Here is a 22,019-nt window from a genome sequence, read left to right as displayed (position 1 = left end):
GAGAGCAGAATATTCATGTTTATATGAGGTATTGAGTGGGTCACAGGCCAGAGTACTAGTAGAGTTTAGTAGGTGGTGGGATGGGAAACGTGATGTTTATGGAGTATGTGAGAGGGCTGAGATTCTCTGATATGTGCTGGTAAAGCTATCATGGTAACCTAATGATTAGAGATTTTCTGTCTGGGCTGGGCTTGTTTGGGGAGTTTAATTATTATTACTAGGATTGTAGGAAATTGTAGGAAAGCTGGCTTTGGTTTTGATTGATGAAAGGCGGGAGTTTGATGCTGTGTTGATTAAGAGATTTTGAATATACTATGCGCAATTGTTAGGAGATGGGTAATTAAAGATGCAGTGGTAAAGCTTGAGGAACGCTGCTATCATTTCCCATTTGAAGTTTTGAAAAGAACCATGCCAATATATCCCAACCATGATAGTATCCCCAATTACACATACCCTCGTATCGAAATATCCTTCTCAAATATATCCTCACTGTTTCTCCCAGAACCTCACATCTTCAGCTCACCCCCAAATTCCCCTCCAATCACGTGTTCCATCCATGTGCTGACTAATCATCATCATAACCAAAAACTCCTCAATATCCAACTAGCATCAAAGAATATTCAAGCTCGCTCCGCAACAAGTTCTTCCTCTCAAACACACACCCTTCCAATTCATCTCCTCTGCGTACAGAAACAACCCCAGAACACCTCACACACTTCACATACAGACGATCTAAAATTTCCATAAAATGGCACCAAAAGCCCAACGTGTAGTCGTCGAGCGCGCAGGCCGTCGCCCCGCTCAATCAAAAGGTTATTTCGCAAGCACGTATACTGCGTTGACGGCGCCGGAGAATGCAAGTGTGGTTAGGAGTATTGGGGTTTTTGGCATTGCGGTTGCGTTTTTTTCGAGCAGTTGGAGCGAGTATCTTTTGCCGCCGTGAGTACTTTCTTTCTCTCTTTTTTTTTGATGGGATTGGATGGGAGGGGATCTGAGATGCGGATTGGGATTGAGATGCAGATTGGGCTAATGATTTGTGGTGTAGTTTGTAAAGAATGATTGGCGATGGAGATGGAGAATGCTATGGGAATGTCGATATGCGGAATCGAGATGGGAAAGGCAGAAGAGATGATGATGAGAGGGGATACCTTTAATGACGACAACAATGTACAATGGATTAGGTCGCAGATGAAAATAAAGCAGTCAGTGGAAGAAATGTATGATAGGATGGATGCATGAAGGACGGGTATAAAAATGATGGGATTTGACATCGCGAGGATGATTCAGAAAACTCGGAATGTGTATACACCGGGATGGAAATGAGGCGTGGTTACTTATTACGAATGGATCTCTACTTCCTATATGCACTATTCCTGGATGCGGTTGTGATTTGTAATGGAGTTTCTTGAGATTTGGTTGTGGTGTGGCTGGGCGGGTAGGTTAGGTGCGATTGTTTTCATGAAAGAGGGAAGGGTGGAAGTGGTGAGGCAAATTATAAGTCTATGGGGTGAGTGGTGAGAGTCTGGAACTGATTTATATTGGGATGGAATTCAATAGAGTAATGGAAGCAAGTGCTTTTAATAAACTCAAGCCATAGAATTTCAGACAGCTCTTGTGACACAACGAGAAGGGCACTTAATAGCTTTACACATTATATCTCTTGTGATCCATCTTATACATCCTCACGCTGTCTATTTCATTCTACGAATTTGAACCACAAGCATAAATCATAAAGCTCATCGTGGAAACAATCACGAGTAAGATTCCAGACCAAGCTCCAAGCCAGTCCTCTGATTCCATACACGAAGCATCAAAATCTGGCACTCTTCCCGCCCACAAACCATTCGAAGACTCTGCGCTATCTAGTAATCTTTCCTGTCATATCTAATAAGCTTGTTGGCTGCCAAAGATAATTTTTGCACTATACATAGTAGATCGATAACTTACTTGCAAAATCCTTTTGGATTATCACAGCTGTTTGATCACTTTCGATATATCTCGCTCTACTTTGTCAGCGGAAGCTAAGTAAGCTATCTATCTGTCTAAGTGTGTCTTTGATTACTTACTCGCCTCTCCAAATCTTATATTCATTCAATTTCATCTTATTCAATTTCATCTTATTCAATCTCATCTCATCTCATTTCACCTCCAACCTCCAACCCCAATTCCATCCCCAATTCCAACCTCCCAAATCCGCATCATCACTACAAACACCAGCCCAGGCACACCAGCCCAGATAAACCAATATACTCCTCTCACCCTCTCACCCTCCCAAACCCATCTCATATTACTGATCAACATCTCATTTAATGAGCACAAGACTGCAATCCAAATTATATATACTCATATATACTTAATATTCAATATTTACTATCCTATCCTATTCTATCTAATTAGAAACACAGATGATGATTGTTGATGCTCGGTTATTGATGAAATGGAAATGGAAATGGAAATGGAAATGGAAATGGAAATGGAAATGGAAATGGAAATGGAAATGGAAATGGAAATGGAAATGGAAATGGAAATGGAAATGGAAATGGAAATGGAAATGGAAATGGAAATGGAAATGGAAATGGAAAGGGAAATGGAAAGGGAAGTGATGCAGAATAGAAGTAACGAGTTAGAAAAAAGTCTCATGACGATTACCTTTCCACCCACTCATCTACCCACTCATCTATCTATCTATCTATCTATCTATCTATCTATTTATCTATCTATCTATTTACTCATTTTTCTATCTACCTACCTATCTACCTATCTATTCATCCAGCCCCAGAATATTTCCCACAAGCTTTCCAATCAAGTCCAAGCCCAAGTCTAAGTCCAAGAGCATTTGTAGATTGAAAATATACACTTCATCTCTCCATCTCTCCATCTCTCCATCTCTCCATCTCTCCATCTCTCCATCTCTCCATCTCTCCATCTCTCCATCTCTCCATCTCTCCATCTCTCCATCTCTCCATCTCTCCATCTCTCCATCTCTCCATCTCTCCATCTCTCCATCTCTCCATCTCTCCATCTCTTCATCTCTTCATCTCTTCACCTCTCCACCTCATAATCCTTACAATCAACAAGGAAATATATAAATATATAAATATCCAGCCAGACTCAGATCTCTTGTATATATATATATCACTATACTATATCTAGATAGATAGGTATATAAATATATAATCATACACATAATCTTACTCATATATATATATGTATATAAGCTCATTAAAAAACACATTAAAAAACACATTAAAAAACACATTAAAAACACATTAAAAAACACATTAAAAAACACATCAAAAAACACATCAAAAAACACATCAAAAAACACATCAAAAAACACATCAAAAAATATATTAAAAAACACATTATAACAACCAATCAACCAACCAATCAACCAACTAATCAACCAATCAACAAATAAACTAATAAACTAACACGCCTCTACGTAACCGAAAAAAGCGGCGGAAATTAACCACCATTAAAAAAAATTTCAACAACTAAAATCTCTTCTCGATATAATATTAAATAATGAAATACTTACTACCAATACAGAAAAGACTCAAATTTTCGTTTAACCTTTTAAAATTTCAATATTTAATTTGAAATGAATTTATAATCTATTAAAAAAGATCTTTGAAAGGGTACTCAATTTGCGCCGCTTTTTTCGGTTACGTAGAGCACGCACTACATATCCGTATTAAATTAGCGAGTCTCCCTAACCATCAACTTATCTAAATAATCCCATATACTATATTGCTTCACATCCATATCTACATCCATACATCCTCCATTTTCCACTCTCGTTTCATCTCCAGCTTCACAAGATAACCTATCTAGGTAAGTGCTTCATCACTTTCACTTTCATAGTCACATTCATTCAAATTCATAATCACATTCACCCACTTAAACTCACGCCCAAATGTAGCTTTCAAATTGAAATTTTTACTCTTCTCATCTCATTTCATTTCACTTCAATTCGCTACATAAATCTCATTCTCCATACCTTTCATATTTCATCTCCTCCATCCCCATTCGACACTCATCTCTCCCCTCAAATTTCACAACTGTTGACAATGCAACCTTTCCAAAAGGCGAATCATCAATCCTATCATCCTGTCATGCCAATGATTTATTCTCCCTCCATCAATCCATCCGTATCTGTCTCCCATTCAAGTAACTTTCTTCAACTATCGAGAGGGTATGTGTGACGCCGATATGCGTTTTAAAGAAAAAAAAGGAAAAGGAGGTTGATGTTTCTTTATTTCCCCAATCCAACCCGCCAACCCAACCAATCCATCTTCACCAACCCCATCCATTCCGATCTTTCAATCCATCCCCAAGCCGACCTAAATTCCCTTCCATTTCCCTATCAAAACGACCCACATCCCACCACCCAATTCCCACCATTTGCACATCACACCAGAATTAGAACGGGGTATATTATATAGATATCTGAAATTGTATGCATCTTTCAACGTCCCGGCGGATATTCATTGGTATTGAGCCAGGAACGAAGAATTGCTCGAAAAAATTAGATAAAAAGAAGAAATGCGAAGTGAAGTAGTGAAAAGAAGAAAAGATTCGATGTGTTTCTTTGTGTTCGTCCATCAGTCGTAAACAATCGAATGCGTGCGAACATCTCAATCATCATTGCTCATGCAGCCTCTGAAGTACCACCTTAAGCAGTTTGTGGTTCTGCAACATCGGTATCTGGCGAATAGGTGTTGCTTATGCCCGCACTTTCCGGTACATGACTAGTCCCTGTATTCGCACTCTCTCGTTTCGAAACCCCAGAAACGCCACTATCACCCTCGTCGCGATCGAAGATGATACCATGTATATTTAGACCATGCTTATCGCTTGCCGGAGTCTTCAAAGTCTCCTCTTCGACCTTTTCATCAAGGTTCATAAGTGCTGGAGGACGGTGTCGCATCTGTCGGGCTTTTGCAAGAGAGATAGTCTTTTGTTGATAAGTTGTGGTTATAGGTTTGGAATCGTCTCGGTCAATGGTAGCTTTCATTAGTGCGGCCATCCATAATCTACCTTGTTTGATATTCGGCACTGCGAAGTAGTGCACAGTAGGTTTGGTGAAGTTGACAGCTCTGGAAAGACCAGCTCGTGGTGGAACGAGTTTGAAAATGAACATAGAATCACCGCCACTTTTGCTTAATGTGGATTCTGGTTCGGCATCTGCCTCCGCCGATGCAATGGTTCCTTGTGCATTAATCGGACTTGTAGGGCTATTTGTGGCACCGGTGAGAGTGGCATGAAGACCAGTAAGGCGATCAGTGTCGGCTGGCAAGACTCGATGGAATGAAATATCGATCAATCCTTTCTCTTGATCATCGGTCTCGGAGTAGTAATATGACAGCCGGCGGCCCTTCAACACAAAAAGTCTGGGCTTCCATGTGGTCATAAGATTTGAACTTTTCTTTTTCATCCATCCACTATAATCTGCACCGACCATCTGCTCCTGGGGCGTTTTCTTTTCGAGGCCCCGCGTATAGGCACTAGTTTCCTTCTTGGACTTCTTTCTCGATGCTTTCGGATTAATCATAGCCGTCTTATCGTCTGCAGGATCAAGTTCAAAGCTTGGACCAGCTGAAGGTGTGCTCGAACCAGTTCTTGAAGGCGATTGAAGTGGGGATTCTTTTGTTGAGGATGATACCGCGTCTGTTGGTGAAGTAATACGGGATTTCTCACGGCCGGTGACAGCATCAGAAATTGCGCGCATGCTGAAATGGCTAGAGGATCCTGTTGGTTTGACAGGTAACAACCGATCGTTAGGGTAATTTTGTTGGAGACTTGGTGATTTGGGCGACATTATACTATCCATAGATCTTTCTGGTTGAAGTCTGGTAACGAGTGGGAAATCGTCCTTCGGGGGTGGTACTGGTCGAGGAGGTGAATTGACGGAACTTTCAGAGGGGGTTCTTCGACGACCGTTTACGGATAAGCCGTAATATTTTTGTGCTGCGGTAGGTGGTGTCGTCTCTCTCACAGAATCGACGCTACCAAATCTTGAATGTCTTGAATTTGTTGTGGCAGTCCTTAATCTTTGCTCATCAGTGTAACTAGAATTTCTAGAGTGTCCAGCTGTGCTACCTCTCTTACGTAGCACGTTCCTCTGCCGACCCTCCAATTCACCACCCGAAAAATATCCTCGATCAATATCTAAATTAGTTGGGGGGGCTATAATTTCAGATGGCTGATCAGCAGATCCTTTGGTGGTAATCTCCGTGAGACCAGCCGACGATAACGGGCGATTCGAAGATAAAGGTCGTTGGGATATGGCGGATGTCGCATCACCAAGTGACCAATCTTTGTTAAATGAGGCTTGTTTCCGGTGTGAAGATACACCTTGGGGTTTATCTGCTGCAATTGTGCTCATGAGTGAATTAGTGGTACTGAATTCACCAACCGAACTTTGTCTAGAGTGATGTAAATCCCTGATTGATGCAGCAGAAGGTCTCTTTTCCCCCGGAACTCTTGGACTGCCTTGCGGGGTTTTGGGAGATATTGGAGATGAGGTTGTGACAGAGTCGTTTCGTGACGGACGCTGATGAGATTGCCGAATATTATTTGATGATGACCCAGGCCGGTTACTCAGACTGAGGTTTCTTGGTAGCATTGTTGATGAAGCACCACTACGAACGCGGCGGCCGCCATCCTCAGAGCCAATTTCACTACCAGCGTATGTACCAGTGTTCCTTCTTGTTGGCGTTTCACCATTTACTTCGTCTTGGAGGGCTTTTATTTTTTGCCATGTTTTGAGTCTTCGTCCAACAGAACCTAATTCAAATTCCTTTAAGAAAACCGACGTTTGGTCCATGCCCAAAAGGACATCCCCGGTGATTTCTTGATCTCGAAACACTTCACAGTGCTTCTTGTCAACTCCTACAGTGAACAAGTATTCTGCGACTTGCTCGGGTGTCCATATATTAACTTCGTCAAGAGTGTGTATGTCTTCCTCTTCTTCATCCGTTTCCTCACCATTGATATATGACATTCTTGCATCATTGTGATGGCTACTATATTCACTTCCCGAGTCATTGATCGATTTCGGTACAGAACCAACGATGTGGTTCATATCTATTATGTGCTCGTCAATCACACTCAAAGTTTCGTTCATGACTGGACTATCCTGACCGTGGACATGAGATTTCGCAGCCGAACTCGCACTCACTGCACTCAGTGGTGATATTATTTTGGGGGTAACGTTTGTGGGAGATTCAATTGAAGTTGGAGATGAGGATAATCGACCTACAGACAGGATATCTGGAATGCCTCCCGAGGCCTCGGGCAGAGCTGTCGTCTCAGCAGAAGGACTCTGCGCAATCGTTTGAGGAGGCTTTTGAAGGGATGGTTGAGGCAGCGGATTTTGCAGAACTCCGAGTTGAGACATCTGAAATGTCGAAAGATTTGGATGGGAAGGGTTTCCACGAGGAGCTAATCGAGTGTAGACTTTTAATGATATATCAGTTTCGATACCCAATGCGACATCCATTCCTTTGTGGGAAGCTTACCTTCTGGGAATAAACCACTCGATCCGTTTACCAAACTCCTTCCAAGGTACCATCCATCCCCAAATTCATCATCTCTCTCTATTAATTCGACGCGATCTCCTTTTGATAAGCTGAGCTCATCCGAACTGCGGGCAGAAAAATCATCTAATTTTAATCATTAGTGGCAGAACTCCCTCACATGACGATTTATTGGAGCAATTTTGCATGCGTAGGTATTCCATAGCCATCATACTTCCATTCCCCATGATAACCCAGGTAGATATAACTTACGAATTACAATCAAAGTTGAACCAGGCTCTGGTCGCATTGCATCTGGTCGATGATTGGACTCCATTGTCCTGGGGGGTTCCATCTTGTTCAATTCTATCTATCCTGCTCTTTCAACAATTTCTTGTCCTCCCAAGGGTCCTTTACTATTTACAAAATAACCATCGGAACTCGTTTGTGATATGGATTTTTGAGTTGATATATGCTTATTGAAACCAGACGGTAGTCGCAGAACGATAGTCTGAAGATTGAAGGTTGGGTGACTCGAATTTTATTTGCAGAGGCGTGTGTTTTCGGGTTGCATTAACAACAACAAAAGTGAATTCGTTGTCGCAACATGAGTAGCAGGTATAGTACCACCAGTGATAGGTTTATGAGCTGGATGTTTTGGTGCACCACGATGTGCAAAGCACAGGAATGGATAGAGGATAAAGACCTGATAAAGTGGATTGGAGGTGTCTTTGAATCAGGGGGACATAATTGAGTCGTGCAATATAAAATAGAAATTGAAGTGATGGGTGAGTGGATGAATGTTATCTGGAGTGAAGTAAGGTAAGGAGTGAGTGAGGGAGTGAGTGAGTGCGTGTGTGTGTGTGTGTGTGTGAGTGAGTGAGTGAGTGAGGAGAAGTGTGATAATGATAATAAAAATAATGGGGAATTGAGTGGTGGTGGGAGGGGAGGGGATTGAAAGTTGAAAGTTGAGATTTGAGAATTGAGAGTTGTCGGCGTATCGCAATGCAAAGGGTACCTGGTAATGTATGCAGCTACTAGTTGGCTGTATAATACTAGGTATATATAATATATATATAAAGGGCCTATATATAATCTCCCATTTGTATATGGTTTTTTTTAGTTTAGCAAGTGGAGTATGATTTATGATTTAAGTGAGTTTGGGGGATTAGATTTGTTGAAATATTGGTCTGTGAGGTTAAGGGAAGTCTAAAAAAAGGAAGCAAAAGTATGGGTAATTGGGCTCGACTTTTACTTTCAGCTGTCGAGCAATGGATTATGAAGACTAGGTGAGTACTAGGTAAGTACTTACTAGGTGTACTTACTAGTACTGGGTAGAATCGTAGATGGGTAGAATCGTACTTCGTAGATAGGTAAGTGAAGTGCTCACTACTCACTACTCACTACTCACTACTCACTACTCACTACTCACTACTCACTACTCACTACTCACTACTCACTGCTTTGGGAAAGTGGGTGATAACCTGGAAGTGTACATATCCATTCACCTTGGTTCCATCTCTTACATATCATACATCTCCAATGACAGGATCCAATTGGCGGATGGGTGTTGAATTTCCATCACTCTCATCATCACCCATGCGTCCGACGGCTCGTTTTGCTTTTTGGAATTGCCTGCCATGGACTCTGGACTGGAGTCTGTAGTCTTCTATGGTTCTCTCCATCTTCTCTCCATCTACCTCCCTAGTACGTCCTTAGTACGTATCTTGACTTGTATCTTGATTTGTCGAAGCTGAAGCCAAGGCAAGTGGTCCTCTGGAGTCTGTACAATCGATCATGACCCTTACCCACAATCTTGCCGCTTACAAGTAAGTTACAACAACCAACCGGAGATCTATAAATATGAGTTCTTCGTAATCCTTGGAGGGGAATTGTGAACCCACTTCCCGGTAGTCTGAACGAAAGTCATTGCGTTGCCACCAATATTCGACTTTCTTAAGTCATGATGGAAACCACGTGGATATCAAATACTTCTTGTCGGTTATTATACTTATTCGTCAGTGTGTACTTTGGTATAGATTCATTCAATCCAGAATCCATGCGTCTTCGAAGTTCTCAATGCATGCTTCACGCCTCCAATGCGCAGGTAGTAGTCACGAGGAAATGCTATATCCCATATCCTATATACGATATCTGTAGCAGTGCCACCAATATATCCAGAAAGGATTATAGCCACATGACCAAAGAACCTCTGATGGCCTTTGCATTTTTCGCCATTTGGATGCGACATAATATCATCTCAATTATGCATACAAGAGTGTACAGCATGACTACTGGGCAGGTAGGTATATTCTACATATGAAGTAACTCTAACTAATAAGCAATAGAAGCAGGCTAGAAAGAGGTGAGCGGCTTGTATATTGTTCATACTAGATAAATACTCTCTCTTACTATACACTGATACACTGTAAGTCTGTAAAGTCTGTAAAGTCTGTAATATCTGTAATGTCTGTAATATCTATAATATCTGTAATATCTGTAATGTCTGTAATGTCTGTAATATCTGTAATATCTGTAATGTTTGTAATATCTGTAATATCTGTAATGTCTGTAATGTCTGTAATGTTTGTAATGTCTGTAATGTCTGTAATGTCTGTAATGTCTGTAATGTCTGTAATGTCTGTAATGTCTGTAATGTCTGTAATGTCTGTAATGTCTGTAATGTCTGTAATGTCTGTAATGTCTGTAATGTCTGTTTGTAGCCCCTCATTCCCCTCAACCCCTCATGTAATGAACTAATCGTTGCTTGTATCTTTACACCTTTCAAGAGGAATTATCTCACTATGGAAATGACGACCATGTACCTAGGTAGGTCTTTCGTCCTTGTGTCTTTCTGTCCTTTTGTCCTTTTGTCCTTCTACCCTTTTGTCCTTCTACCCTTCTATCCTTCTATTCTTCGACCCTCCTATCCTTCTGTCCATATCATCTATCCAGTACTCCTAAAGACCTACCCACCGAAATAATGCAACACAAGAAACCATTCTTCAATAAACTTGATGGATGATATTCCATGTCAATAAATCTGAATGAAAACATGATGTCCTATCTAATGTATTCCTGACCTCTAAATGCGAGAATAGATTCATCTCACTCTCATTGGTTATTATCGATTTTCACCTTGCAGAGTTTATTCACCATCCATTCACCTTTGAGGTTGTTTGTTATCGCTAGGTACCTACTGCCTTCTCGATACTGATACGGATACTGAACCTCATCAAAACATTCATTCATCGACCTCGACTTGTCTCCCTCACACAACAACAACTTTTGATAAGCAACTTCTTCAATTTACTTTGAATTCTGTTGTCATATTTCCTGTTATAATTTAATTCCTTCATATACTAAAAGAAAGGAAGAAAGAAAATATCACATGTCCCTCACGGCAATCCTAGTTCAGAACATCTCATCTCACATACGGTAGTATGCTATAAGTCAGGGCTTGGTTTCTTTTTCTTTTTCCACAAAACGAACTTCTCAAGATCTGGAACAGAGGGCGTGGACGTGGTGAAGGTAAAGGCGAGGGATTGAGGAGAAAAACATTCGATACGCCTTCATACACGAAAGGTCTCTGATGCTTTTCAAATCCACCTTGAATTGTTACCAAAACGGATTCAATGAATTCTCGACAACGTCAAACTTGAGACATGCGCCGACCGCCCGATAAAGAGGGCAATTCTGCCATGACCGAACGAGATGTTGTCTCCTCTAATGCCACATTAAACGCCTTTTTGGGCGGGTCTCGACAAAAATCTTGGATGATCGCAGGAGGGGCACCAGTTCGACCGACTCCACGACGTCCTAGCATCACTAAACCGTCAGATCAGAGCAATGCGAATAATCCTCAAAGGTACGCTACATCCAATTCACTGACTGAAAACCACACACTCGAGCACAAGAACATTGTATCGAGTGGCTGGTGCAAAGGGCTACTTATTCATAGATAGATATGGACGGGTATCCCGTGGGCTTCAGACTTTGAAGTTCACATCATTGCCATGGGCCAGGTGTCCTGGTTCTATTTCCAGATGCTGTTTGCGACCCTTGAATGCCTGCTTGTATCAGGCACACATCACAAACAAAGCTCCATTCAATGATTTGAGGCTAATTACTGTAATCATCAGAACTTCGACCACTACTTTACTTTCGCCAGTAACAAGCAACGAATCATCGAGTCCCGGACTGGCGCAAAATTGTGTCCCTCTTCAAAACACGCACACCGCCTCCTTCCCCGGCACGCATGGTTCTTCGAGAGTGAATGCCACAATCGCAACAAGCCAAGCTCTGCAAGAAGCATGTATCACACCTTCAAATTCCGATATTGCCCAGCCTCGAGTTCTCCCTGACGCAGCGAGAGGCGAGCCCGACGAACCTTGCACAGTGACAATATCTGCAAGGCCTCCTCTGTCTGAAGAAACCTCTCAACTGCAGACCTCAGCGGACATCACTTCAACTGGAAACCCATCCCGGGATTCACTGCCCAAGTCCTCTTCAGACCCAAATATAAGCAGTCGGGCACCATCTGTTACCAAAAGAAATTCGGAAATATTACCAGCCGTCCAGGCTCAAGTGGATCAAACAATGCTTTCTCATGCGCAGCGTCCTCAAGGGCGGCCATCATTTCGCCCTACCATGCCTTCTTTGAAGCCCCGTGCTGAAATGGTGAAGAAGTATATCGAACGATATGGGGGTATGGCCAGCTTGAATTCTGCGCTTGAAAAGCCAAGGTTCAGTTTGATGGAAACTGCCTGCAAGTCTGATGATGCCCATTATGTTGCAACACATCAGCTGTTTTGTGTGTGGGATACAAGCCGTAAAGATATTACAGGCATAACTGAGCTTCCAGACTCAGTGACTCTAACTCATGCGTTTCGGATACTTGGTCAGCTGATACGAGACAATGAAGGCATGGCACCGAATCACCTTCGATGGTTTGCTAATTTTCCAAGTCCCTTTACTGATTTGATGAAAAATTCCGAGCCATATCGGCGAATCGTTCAAGAAGTCGGCACATTTCTGTCAAAGTTGGTTTCTAATTGGTCGGAACTAACGAGGATATGTGCGAGCAGAGGCCACCCGCCGCTAGTTGATGAATTAATTAATGAATTAGGGCTCTTGTCACCGACTTTACAGAATATTGTATTCACTGCGACGAGGCGCAATCTTAATATTGTGGATGATGGATATGGTAATGAAATGGAAAAAGTGTTTGAACAAGATAGAATCGGACACAGAGAACTTGCTGCTCGATATAACACTTCTCGACCACCCTCGGAAAAGGAGATTCGAGAGAGAACTAAAACCATAATACAAAAGTATATGATGATATCTTTGAAAGCGCGCCAGAAGATGATGACGAATATTGCTCCGCAACCTTCAACAGCAGCACCAGCGACTCCCTCGAGCATCGGCCAAACCTCAAGGATTCCGAATGGACCATACCCTCATCTAATGGGATCGAGTTTCAATTCCAATCAGAATACTCCGCAGCAAAATCATGTTCAAAATCGTCAAACTGGTCAAACTTTAAGTCAAATACGAACCTCGTTCACTAGATCTTCATCGCCTTTAATGATGGCAAGTGCGACCGGTAGTCATCAAAGTATTACACCACGTACAGGTGTAGACACACCTGGTGCAATTCCCATACAAGCCTTATCTATGGGGTCGCCAGTCCAACAAGGATTCCAATATTCGTCACCTATCTTGCGTGGTAATGGCTCTCAATTCCCGCCATCGGTCTTGCAGAGCAATGGTTCTCAATCACCAATCATAGCACAAAATCAGGGACTTCCTCAAGGCCAATATAATTTTGACCCAAGATTCGACATGAGACAACAACAGCATTATCCACAACCATATATGCAACAGGCGAATGTCCCAGCACAGTATGGCCCAAACAATCCCCAACAAATGAGTTCTCAACAATTTCAACAAATTCAAATGCATCAGCAGCATCTACAACATCAACAGCAGCAACAACATTGGTTACAGCATCAGATGTCTCAACAGCAGCAAGCCCAACATCAACCTTTAGCACCGCAGCGTCAAGCTCATCCGAGAAGAGACAACCATCCAATCAATGGTCAGCAACAGCAGCAGCCAGTTTTATCAAGAAATGCTAGCAGAAATAGTACTAGAAATAATAGCGTTTCCGGCGAGCGTGTGTCTCCGTTGATGAGTGGTTCTATTTATATGCGAAACAATCCTCAAGGGAACCAAGGACCTCCGTACCCAAGGCCGATGTCCATTGAAGAGCAAGAGTGCATACAATATAGCAACATGCCCGATCCCATGAAAAGGTCTTTCATCCCCCCCCTTGGTTTTATACACCCCCAGGGAATTCCAGATCCAGATATGAAAGCTCTTCATCAAGCGAACCTTCGCAGTCCTCGCCTTGTTACTATCGCTACTCCTAACCTTGGCTGTGATGGCGTCTCTCGCAGATTTTATCAATTTGTGAAGGATTTTCCCATGGCTCCAACGAAGATCCCCTTCGAATCCTCACTCAACAGATTAGAGTTCCAGATTTCTGCCGATGCATTGACGCGTATTTCTAGTGATAAATTGGTTGCCAAAGAGTGTCTGATGGTCCGAGAAGTCAAATCGCAATCTCTTCAATTTCGATTGAGATGTGTGTCAGCAGTCGCAGATGCAAATGAAATCCCAATTTCGAGATGGGTTGTTTCGGATACGGTGTGGCCCGAAATGATCTTCGTGGATATCAATAGCCATGAGTTGGAGGCTAGACGCAAATGGCACCATGGGAGAGATCTTCCGATCGATATCACGCCTTATGTAAATTCTGGGACCAACGAGATTACCATATCGATGCCCAAGTTACCTACAACAACTAAAGAAAGGGAATATTTTCTGGCTGTGGAAGAGATTGAGATTTTACAGCACAATGAAATTATGGACAAGTGTAAAGAACAAAGCATTCCTGCAGCAACGGTCGTGGAAGAGATTAAAAAAAAGCTTGCAGGCCCGACAGAGGACGACGATGAACTTTCGATAGTAGTCACTGATCTTTCCATTGGTCTTACTGATCCTTTTACCTCGAGAATCTTTGAAATCCCTGTTCGCGGTAAGAATTGTTTGCATCGGGAATGTTTTGATCTCGCAACTTTCCTGTCGACACGCCCAAGCAAGCCGAAACGACCAGATCAACCTTGTATGGTTGACGTTTGGAAGTGTCCGCTGTGCTCTGAGGATGCACGTCCATACAGCCTTCGGTATGATGAATTCCTAGCTTCTGTGAGAGACAAACTACAGGAACAAGATAAGCTTGACGTGAAAACCATCCTAGTCGCGGCGAATGGTACTTGGCGTCCAAAAGTGGAGTCGCAACCTTCACATAAACGAAAGTCAACCACTGATGACGATGACGACGATTCGATAGATGAAGAAAGGCCAAGAAAGAAATCAACAAATGACGTTAGGCATACCGTGATAGAGATAATTGAATTGGACGATGATTAAACTTTTCTTTGCTGGATTTTCGTTACGACACATGAATACACGAGCACCATGCGGCGTGGAGTTTTGCAAAATTGACCAGCTTTTTGGGTTGGATGAATTAGCTTCTTTGCATAGGTGCTTATCAGCGGCGTTGATTTTAGGGAAAATGGATGGAGGACGAACACAACCAATCGTTTGGCGTACACTAATTTTTGCTACTTCATGTTAGGGCGTTCTCAATTTATTTCGGAAATCTCACAACATGGCTTTGGCGTATGAATGTTCTGTTGAACGCGGCTGCGTAAGGTGTGATTTTCTTAGCATGCGAGAACATGGCATGAAAGGATAGCATATGGTAGGGCATGGCTTTTTTTTAATTTTCATGGTGGAAAAATACCCCCTAGATCATGATTGTCATGAAACTTGAATGGATGATCAGGGATTGGTCTAATTGATTGCACTTGGTATTAGACCACTAGGTCTGAAGTGGATGGGATGTGTACATTGTAATAATGAGCTGAGATATTTGGCTGCAAGATTTGGTATGCATTTATGTGAAGTAATTACAATAAATGAGAATTGAATTTGTGAAATTGATAATATTGGAATGAAAATAGTGGAAAGTGATGTGCAAATTTTGATGCTTTTCTTTTAGTGTTTTCTTCTTCTTCTTCTCGAAATTAGCGAGATTGAGGTTAGGGGGTTTTGACGTGTGGTGTAATGGATGGGTGTGTGATGTGGTTGGTCAGTGTTTTGAACTTGTATGGATGGATAACTGCAAGGTAGGTAGGTACCTAGGTAGGTTACTGAGGATTCTTTCGTTTTATGGCTCTTGGGTTTTGGTTTGGATGGGATTCTTGGGTGATTGGATTCTTGAGTGACTGGATTCTTGAGTGACTGGATTCTTGAGTGACTGGATTCTTGAGTGACTGGGTTGGGAATTTATTTATGTGCATGTATATGGATATGTGAGGGAGAGAGGGAGAGAGGGAGAGAGGGAGAGAGGAAGTTTGTCGTTTGGAGTGGAGAAATAGTTGCTAGGTAGTGGGTAGTGGAGTGAGTAGGTAAATAGAATTGTTTTTTTATATTGGAGATATTATTGTGTAATGGAGGATGGAGGGTGGAGGATTTAGGATGTATTTGTTTGTGGTTTGTGTGTGTGATGTGATGTGATGTGACGTGATGTGTGTATTTATATACGATCTGCTTGGATTGTTGGATGAGGGGAGAGATGGTGATTGAGAGAGATGGTGATTGAGAGAGATGGTGTGAGAGGAGGAGGAAGGGGGGTTGTATGTAGGTCGATATATGTATCTGACTAGATTCTGAAGATTGGGAACGGGATTTGAGAAGGCGCTGGTTTTGATTTTGCTTTTGGCTTTGGCTTTGCTTTTTGGAGTGCTGGAGTGAGGGTAAAGGGAGGGGAGAAGAGAAGAGGAAAAGAAGGACGTGTAGAGAGATGTTATGTATGTCGTAGAGTAAGTCGTAGGTAGATGGTAGTAGGTAGATGGTGAATTAGTGCTTTCTTCATGTTTGTATTTATTTGTCATTGAAGTTGTGATATCTTATGGTATTCTATCCTGTTCAATTTTACCCAGAAAAGAGAAGGAGAGAAAGGATGAAGAAAGTGCGTTTGTGTTTGATGAGGAAGGAAGGAAGGAAGGAAGGAAGGAAAATCTCTCGATTCTCAAATGATGGGTTGGGCAAGAGCTGAAGAGAAAATGAATAAATGGGAGGGAAAGGAAAGGAAAGGAGATATGGAAGATCATTGGAACTTTTAACTCATTGCTATTATTTCAACATCTATTGCTATTGCTATTGCTTGCACAGGAATATAAACAATTCAACGAAATCGACCTCGACGTCGAAATCCACATTCTACACTTCATCACACTTCATCACAAATCTCTCCTCGCAAGCTCGCTTCTGCAGTCCAGTATCCATCCATCCCTCCATCTCTCTAAACCATCCATCCATCCCTCCAAACCAACCAACAACCAGCATCTCACTCCCCCTCCCTCTCACAACCATGCCTCCCCTCCCCTCCCTACCCCTCAATCTGCGCCCCCAAAAACTTCTCCAAACCCTCCTCATCAGCATTCTCTACCTTCTCACCATAATACTCACCCTCTTCAGCGTCCTCGTCATCGCCTCCACCTGGACTTTTTTCATGCTAGATTATAGTTTTGAGAACCTTTCCGTGACGGTACTTTCTGGGATTGCGGAGGTTGTGTTGGTTAGTTTTTTTTTGATCTTCTTCTTCTTCTTCTTTCTCATCACTTTCTTCCTTCCTTCCTTTCTCCTTTCCTGTTCCATGGTATCTCAAAGGATGAGTAGAATCATCAAGATGACTTCGATTTGAATCATGGATATGTTGAAACATCGTGTTGGAATATGTGGGGCTAATATCTATGCGGTATAGAGCACAGCTGATAGGTTATGCGATTTTGTGGGGTTGGAGATGACGGATGAGGGGTTTTATTATTTTGGGAGGGAGGAGGAGGAGGAGGAATGGTGAGGTGAGGTGAGGGGTGGGTGGGTGATGAGGTGGGTAGGGTTATGATGAGGAGTGTCATGTAAAGAGGAGTGTAGGTTGGATAGGAGTGTGGTAACGAAATATACACCAGCGAGATATATCAGCGAAAAATTTGTCAGTAATGTGTAACATATCAGTGAGGGGGACGTGACGGACATTGTTAAAAATGCCTCAGCAATGGGTAATCTAAGGATTAACCACCAAAAGCAAAGTTGGAAGTGTGAACAAAGACCAAATTTCGGTCATTGTTGATGTGACATGTTTCGTTATAGAATAATCTACTATGATATATACACGCACATAATGTATATGTATATTTCTCATGGACTTGGGGAGGTTTAGAAGAAGTATTTATATGCATGACAACTGCTAATCATGATTCAAAGGATAAGTGAGAGTTTAATAAGGAAGACCATGAAAGCTGCGATATTAAGACTCTGGATTCTTGACAGAAAGAGAAGGGTCAGATACTGTGTATTAACGCATCGTATTCTTACTTGTGGTATGTAAATAGTAGGAAACTCTAAGAGAACGAATAAACCATCTGATGACATTGATTTCTCGCGTTGAATTACAATTTGAATAGTTTGAATTAAAAGCTGGAAACAAAACATGACACGATACAACACTGAGTAAGCAGACTGACCCCCAGAAAAATGATACGGTAGTGTGACATCCCAAAGTCCGGAGACAATTTGGCATGATTGGAATTATTAAATTATCAACCATAGTAACCAAAAAGGAAAAGAAATCCTCAAGACCGAAGCAGAAAAAGTGGGAGATGCGATGATAGCCATCCCCCCCAAACAGACGTCGATCATGGGGAGGTTTAGTGCACTTAGCTTGTTCGCTAATACGAATAAGCTTTTTCGAACAAACTTTCAATATAACTCAGTTGCCCATCATCATTTTTGGGACAGAAAAGTACCTGTAATCCTAGGATTTGACTTTGAGATGCCTGGAAACGTTATTACTGACATCATTCATAGAGGCACCTAAAATTGCTAAAAGCATCTCTCTCGGATAGAACAAACTCTGATTGACTGTTTTCTTCCGTAGTACAGTCCGTCAAGATGATTTTTAAGTCAAGCCAATTTAAAGCAGTCGCCGGACGAGAAGAATAGAAAATTGGTATATTTAAAGTCTGTGAAAGGCCTTAATTTTCCCCTCAAGATCTTTCATCTAAAAAATTGCCGAATTTTCCATAGAACATGTAATATTCCTCACGCTAATAAAACTCGCGTGAAGTGTTAGTTGACGCCAAGAAGTGTCCAGTACCTCAATGACTTGCAGAATGGTCACTAATTAGCGTGGACATAAGAAAAATGAATTTTATTGAAAATGGATCTGGTTACCATTGGACCAGCCATACCCCTTAGGACTCTGGCGTCGAACTTATCATACGTTATATGCCTATTTAGGCTCGCAACTTCTTCTACATAACACTATGATAATGCCACGATTCGAAGACTAAGTTCCCTTCATGTATATAAAGTAAATCCCCAATCCCGCAATAGGCCCCTTCAACACAATTTTTATATATACAAAGCCCATAACACCTGTGTTATTGAACCTTTATGCATACGGAAAACATAAGAACAGAAAACATACACAGTTTCCTAGATTATGGGAACCCAATAAACCATCCACCAAATATAATCGACAGTCACAACTTCGACTTCGGATAGTAGCATCAATCAATCAATCAATCGAAACGCATTTCTATCTTCTAAGATACGAATATTATTTTCAAGGTGAAAGTGTTAAACATCAAATAGCAAAATCACAATCAATCAACCAAAAGCAACTCGCAATATCACAAATCCAACAAGTCCTAAGCACCTTCAAAACTACTCAGTCTTTCAATCAGACGCACTCACCCAAAAAGCAACCATCGTGAATTCGATCAATCAACTAAAAAGCACCACTTCCCAAGCAACTTCCACACAACAACTTCGGAGTGAAAATGAAGATTCTCGGTCTGCGAATTGGGGAACCAAAGCCCGAATATCTGGACGCTACTAAGCCTATAGATCACATACAGCAGCTCCCTGATGCCCCCAAGAGGAAGAGTCGATCGGTTGAGGATAGCCTGGGCAGACAAGAGAGTGATGGAAGTTTGCCATCTGGTGCGAACAGTCAGGAAAGTGCAGATAGCTCGACACCGATAGTCGCACGTACAGTAGAAGAGCTGAGGGATGAGATTGGAGGAACTGGGTCATCAGCTTCGGACTTAGAATGTGTGTCGTTAATCTTATAAGTTATCGGAGAGGACATGCATACTGACTCCCCAATAGTAAAATCTAGAATTCTAGAGCTTGCGATCAGTGACATTGGTATGGGAAAATATCAATGGTATTTGTTTGTACTATGTGGTATGGGATGGGCGGCGGATAAGTATATTGCTCCTCCCATTTCCTAAAAATGATAGACCCTGATAAAAATTAGTCTCTGGCTCCAGGGAGTAGCGTTAATCCTGCCTACCTCCTCTGTTGTTTATGGTGTATCTGATCAACATGTTCGGTATGCCACTCTCTTCTTAAATGTTGGATTGTCACTTGGCGCCTTTGGCTGGGGTTTTGGATCGGACAAAATAGGGAGAAGACTCGGTTTCAACTCAACATTAGTCATTGCTGGAATATTTGCCTTCTTGACAGGAATTGCACCAAATTTTATCGCCGAGGCAGCTTTTCTCGGGGTACTTGGACTTGGAGTAGGAGGTAGTCTGCCGGTAGATGGAACTATGTTTGTACGTCGACATCCTCAACGTGGAGTCCCGCCTCAAACTCGAGACATTGCGTTTGTTTAATATTCCATAGTGCTGCTTGCTGATGCTTTAGTAGCTTGAATTTCTACCACACAAAGACCGTATTTACTTGACACTTCTGTCTGTATGGTGGCCGATTGGGCAGGTTGTGGCTTCACTTTTTGCATGGCTCTTCCTTGGATCAAATTTTGAAGCAAGACGTGGTCTAAGACTTTTCTTATACACCATGGGTGCTATAACTTTGGCAATGGCCATCTCTCGCTGGTTTTTTGATAGTATAGAGTCACCGAAATTCCTCCTTGCTTCGAACAGGCAAGCGGAAGCTGTGAGATCTGTTCGTGCTCTGGCGCATAAGAACGGCACTAAAACGTGGCTCACCGAAGAAATTCTTAATGAGATAGGAGGGACAGCAGAGGTAACTAATGTAGTGAATTCAAGCATCAAGGTACGGGTACGTCAAGCAATTGCATCTTTCGGACCAGAGACAAAAAGGCAGATCTCTCCACTGTTTGGAGATGCTGAATTGGGTATAAACACTGTAAGTTGTGTACCGAGTATTTCAATTCTCCGATTTTAATTTTATTTAGGCTCTATTGTGGATCATTTGGCTTTTTATTGGAATAGGATATCCATTATTCAATTCCTTCTTACCACAATATTTGAAAGGCGGCAATAAAACTGAAAGCGAATCCGACACTTATCGAAATTACTTGATAATAAGTACAGCCGCTGTCCCTGGGTCTCTTTTGGCTTGCTATATTGTCAATGTGGCCGGCCGTAAGAGACCAATGGCTTTTGCAACGATGATTGCCGGAGTATGCTTCTTCCTTTTCACCCTTCGTAACGACAGCAGCTTTCAGCTTGGCTTTGGTTGCGCAGCATCAATTTTCCAGAATATCATGTTTGGAATTCTTTAGTGAGTCAATCAGCTTTATCAACGTGAAAGTTGTTATGTTGTACTAACAACATGTAGTGCATATACTCCAGAAACCTTTCCCGGATCCAGTAGAGGAACTGGTTGTGGTATTGCCCACTCATTGAATAGACTTGGTGGAATAATTGCTCCTCTCATCGCAGCGAATGTTGGAGCATCCAATCCAAGCATCCCTATATACGTCAGTGGAAGTTTGATTATTGTAGCATTTCTGGCCATGTGTTGTCTGAGAATAGAAACGCAGAATAGACAGTCGTTGTAAGAGGGTTGTACAGTAACCTTATAGGGGACAGCCCCCGTATACCAAGTGTACTCATTATGTAGAACGAATACAACGTACGAAATAACTTAGATGTGCCACGAGTTGAATGTACCACACGGCGATAGAGAGCCTAGGTCTTGACTATGTGACTGCAGAAACCCGATATTGAACATTCTGATCTCTATCAGTCTTTCCATTACCAGCTTCGATGGCCCTTAATTCTTTCCTATCTCCTATCTCCAATCTCACTGAAGATTGGAGTAGAATATTACGCGGCTTGGTAGGTGATATTGAAGTCTTTGAAATTCTGCCCTGCCACTGCATTCATTAATATTATATCGATCATAACAATCCAATAACTTCTACGGGATGAAGTCTGATTAAAGTAAACAACAGGGATGGGGGATGTGGGCTGACGGACAAGCTACAAGAAACCCCCGGTGAGCTGAGCGTCATTCCTAAAACAGCATCATCTGGCATAGCGCACAGGGCTGTGCGAACTATCAAATAGCTTCCTT

The 22,019-nt window shown here is 42.1% G+C and overlaps 5 protein-coding genes across 5 annotated transcripts; 4 read left to right on the top strand and 1 right to left on the bottom strand.

The window, feature by feature from the left end:
- The first annotated feature begins 562 nt into the window (after positions 1-562).
- EAF02_005411 (uncharacterized protein) lies at positions 563-1,447 on the top strand. Its single transcript, XM_038901459.1, has 2 exons — positions 563-939; positions 1,046-1,447. The coding sequence occupies exons 1-2, from the start codon at positions 749-751 to the stop codon at positions 1,050-1,052; spliced, it is 198 nt and encodes a 65-aa protein (XP_038758799.1). The 5' UTR covers positions 563-748; the 3' UTR covers positions 1,053-1,447.
- A 3,231-nt stretch (positions 1,448-4,678) lies between these two features.
- Positions 4,679-7,878, bottom strand: EAF02_005410 (uncharacterized protein; the record flags this gene model as incomplete). Its single annotated transcript, XM_038901458.1, has 3 exons — positions 4,679-7,464; positions 7,527-7,670; positions 7,797-7,878. 3 exons carry the CDS (start codon positions 7,876-7,878, stop codon positions 4,679-4,681), a joined length of 3,012 nt encoding a protein of 1,003 aa, XP_038758798.1.
- Positions 7,879-11,188: 3,310 nt separating this feature from the next.
- EAF02_005409 (uncharacterized protein) lies at positions 11,189-15,023 on the top strand (the record flags this gene model as incomplete). The annotated part of the gene is made up of 2 exons (XM_038901457.1): positions 11,189-11,391; positions 11,666-15,023. The coding sequence occupies 2 exons, from the start codon at positions 11,189-11,191 to the stop codon at positions 15,021-15,023; spliced, it is 3,561 nt and encodes a 1,186-aa protein (XP_038758797.1).
- A 2,008-nt stretch (positions 15,024-17,031) lies between these two features.
- Positions 17,032-17,520, top strand: EAF02_005408 (uncharacterized protein; the record flags this gene model as incomplete). Its single annotated transcript, XM_038901456.1, has 2 exons — positions 17,032-17,319; positions 17,425-17,520. 2 exons carry the CDS (start codon positions 17,032-17,034, stop codon positions 17,518-17,520), a joined length of 384 nt encoding a protein of 127 aa, XP_038758796.1.
- Positions 17,521-19,504: 1,984 nt separating this feature from the next.
- Positions 19,505-21,501, top strand: EAF02_005407 (uncharacterized protein; the record flags this gene model as incomplete). Its single annotated transcript, XM_038901455.1, has 6 exons — positions 19,505-19,778; positions 19,836-19,935; positions 19,987-20,287; positions 20,382-20,843; positions 20,893-21,221; positions 21,279-21,501. The coding sequence occupies 6 exons, from the start codon at positions 19,505-19,507 to the stop codon at positions 21,499-21,501; spliced, it is 1,689 nt and encodes a 562-aa protein (XP_038758795.1).
- Between the last annotated feature and the right edge of the window lie 518 nt (positions 21,502-22,019).

Source organism: Botrytis sinoallii (genome assembly GCF_014898435.1).
Source record: "Botrytis sinoallii strain Bc 23 chromosome Unknown BSIN_008, whole genome shotgun sequence".
In the NCBI taxonomy this organism is placed as follows: Eukaryota; Fungi; Ascomycota; class Leotiomycetes; order Helotiales; family Sclerotiniaceae; genus Botrytis; species Botrytis sinoallii.
This window is presented reverse-complemented; position numbering and strand designations above follow the sequence as displayed.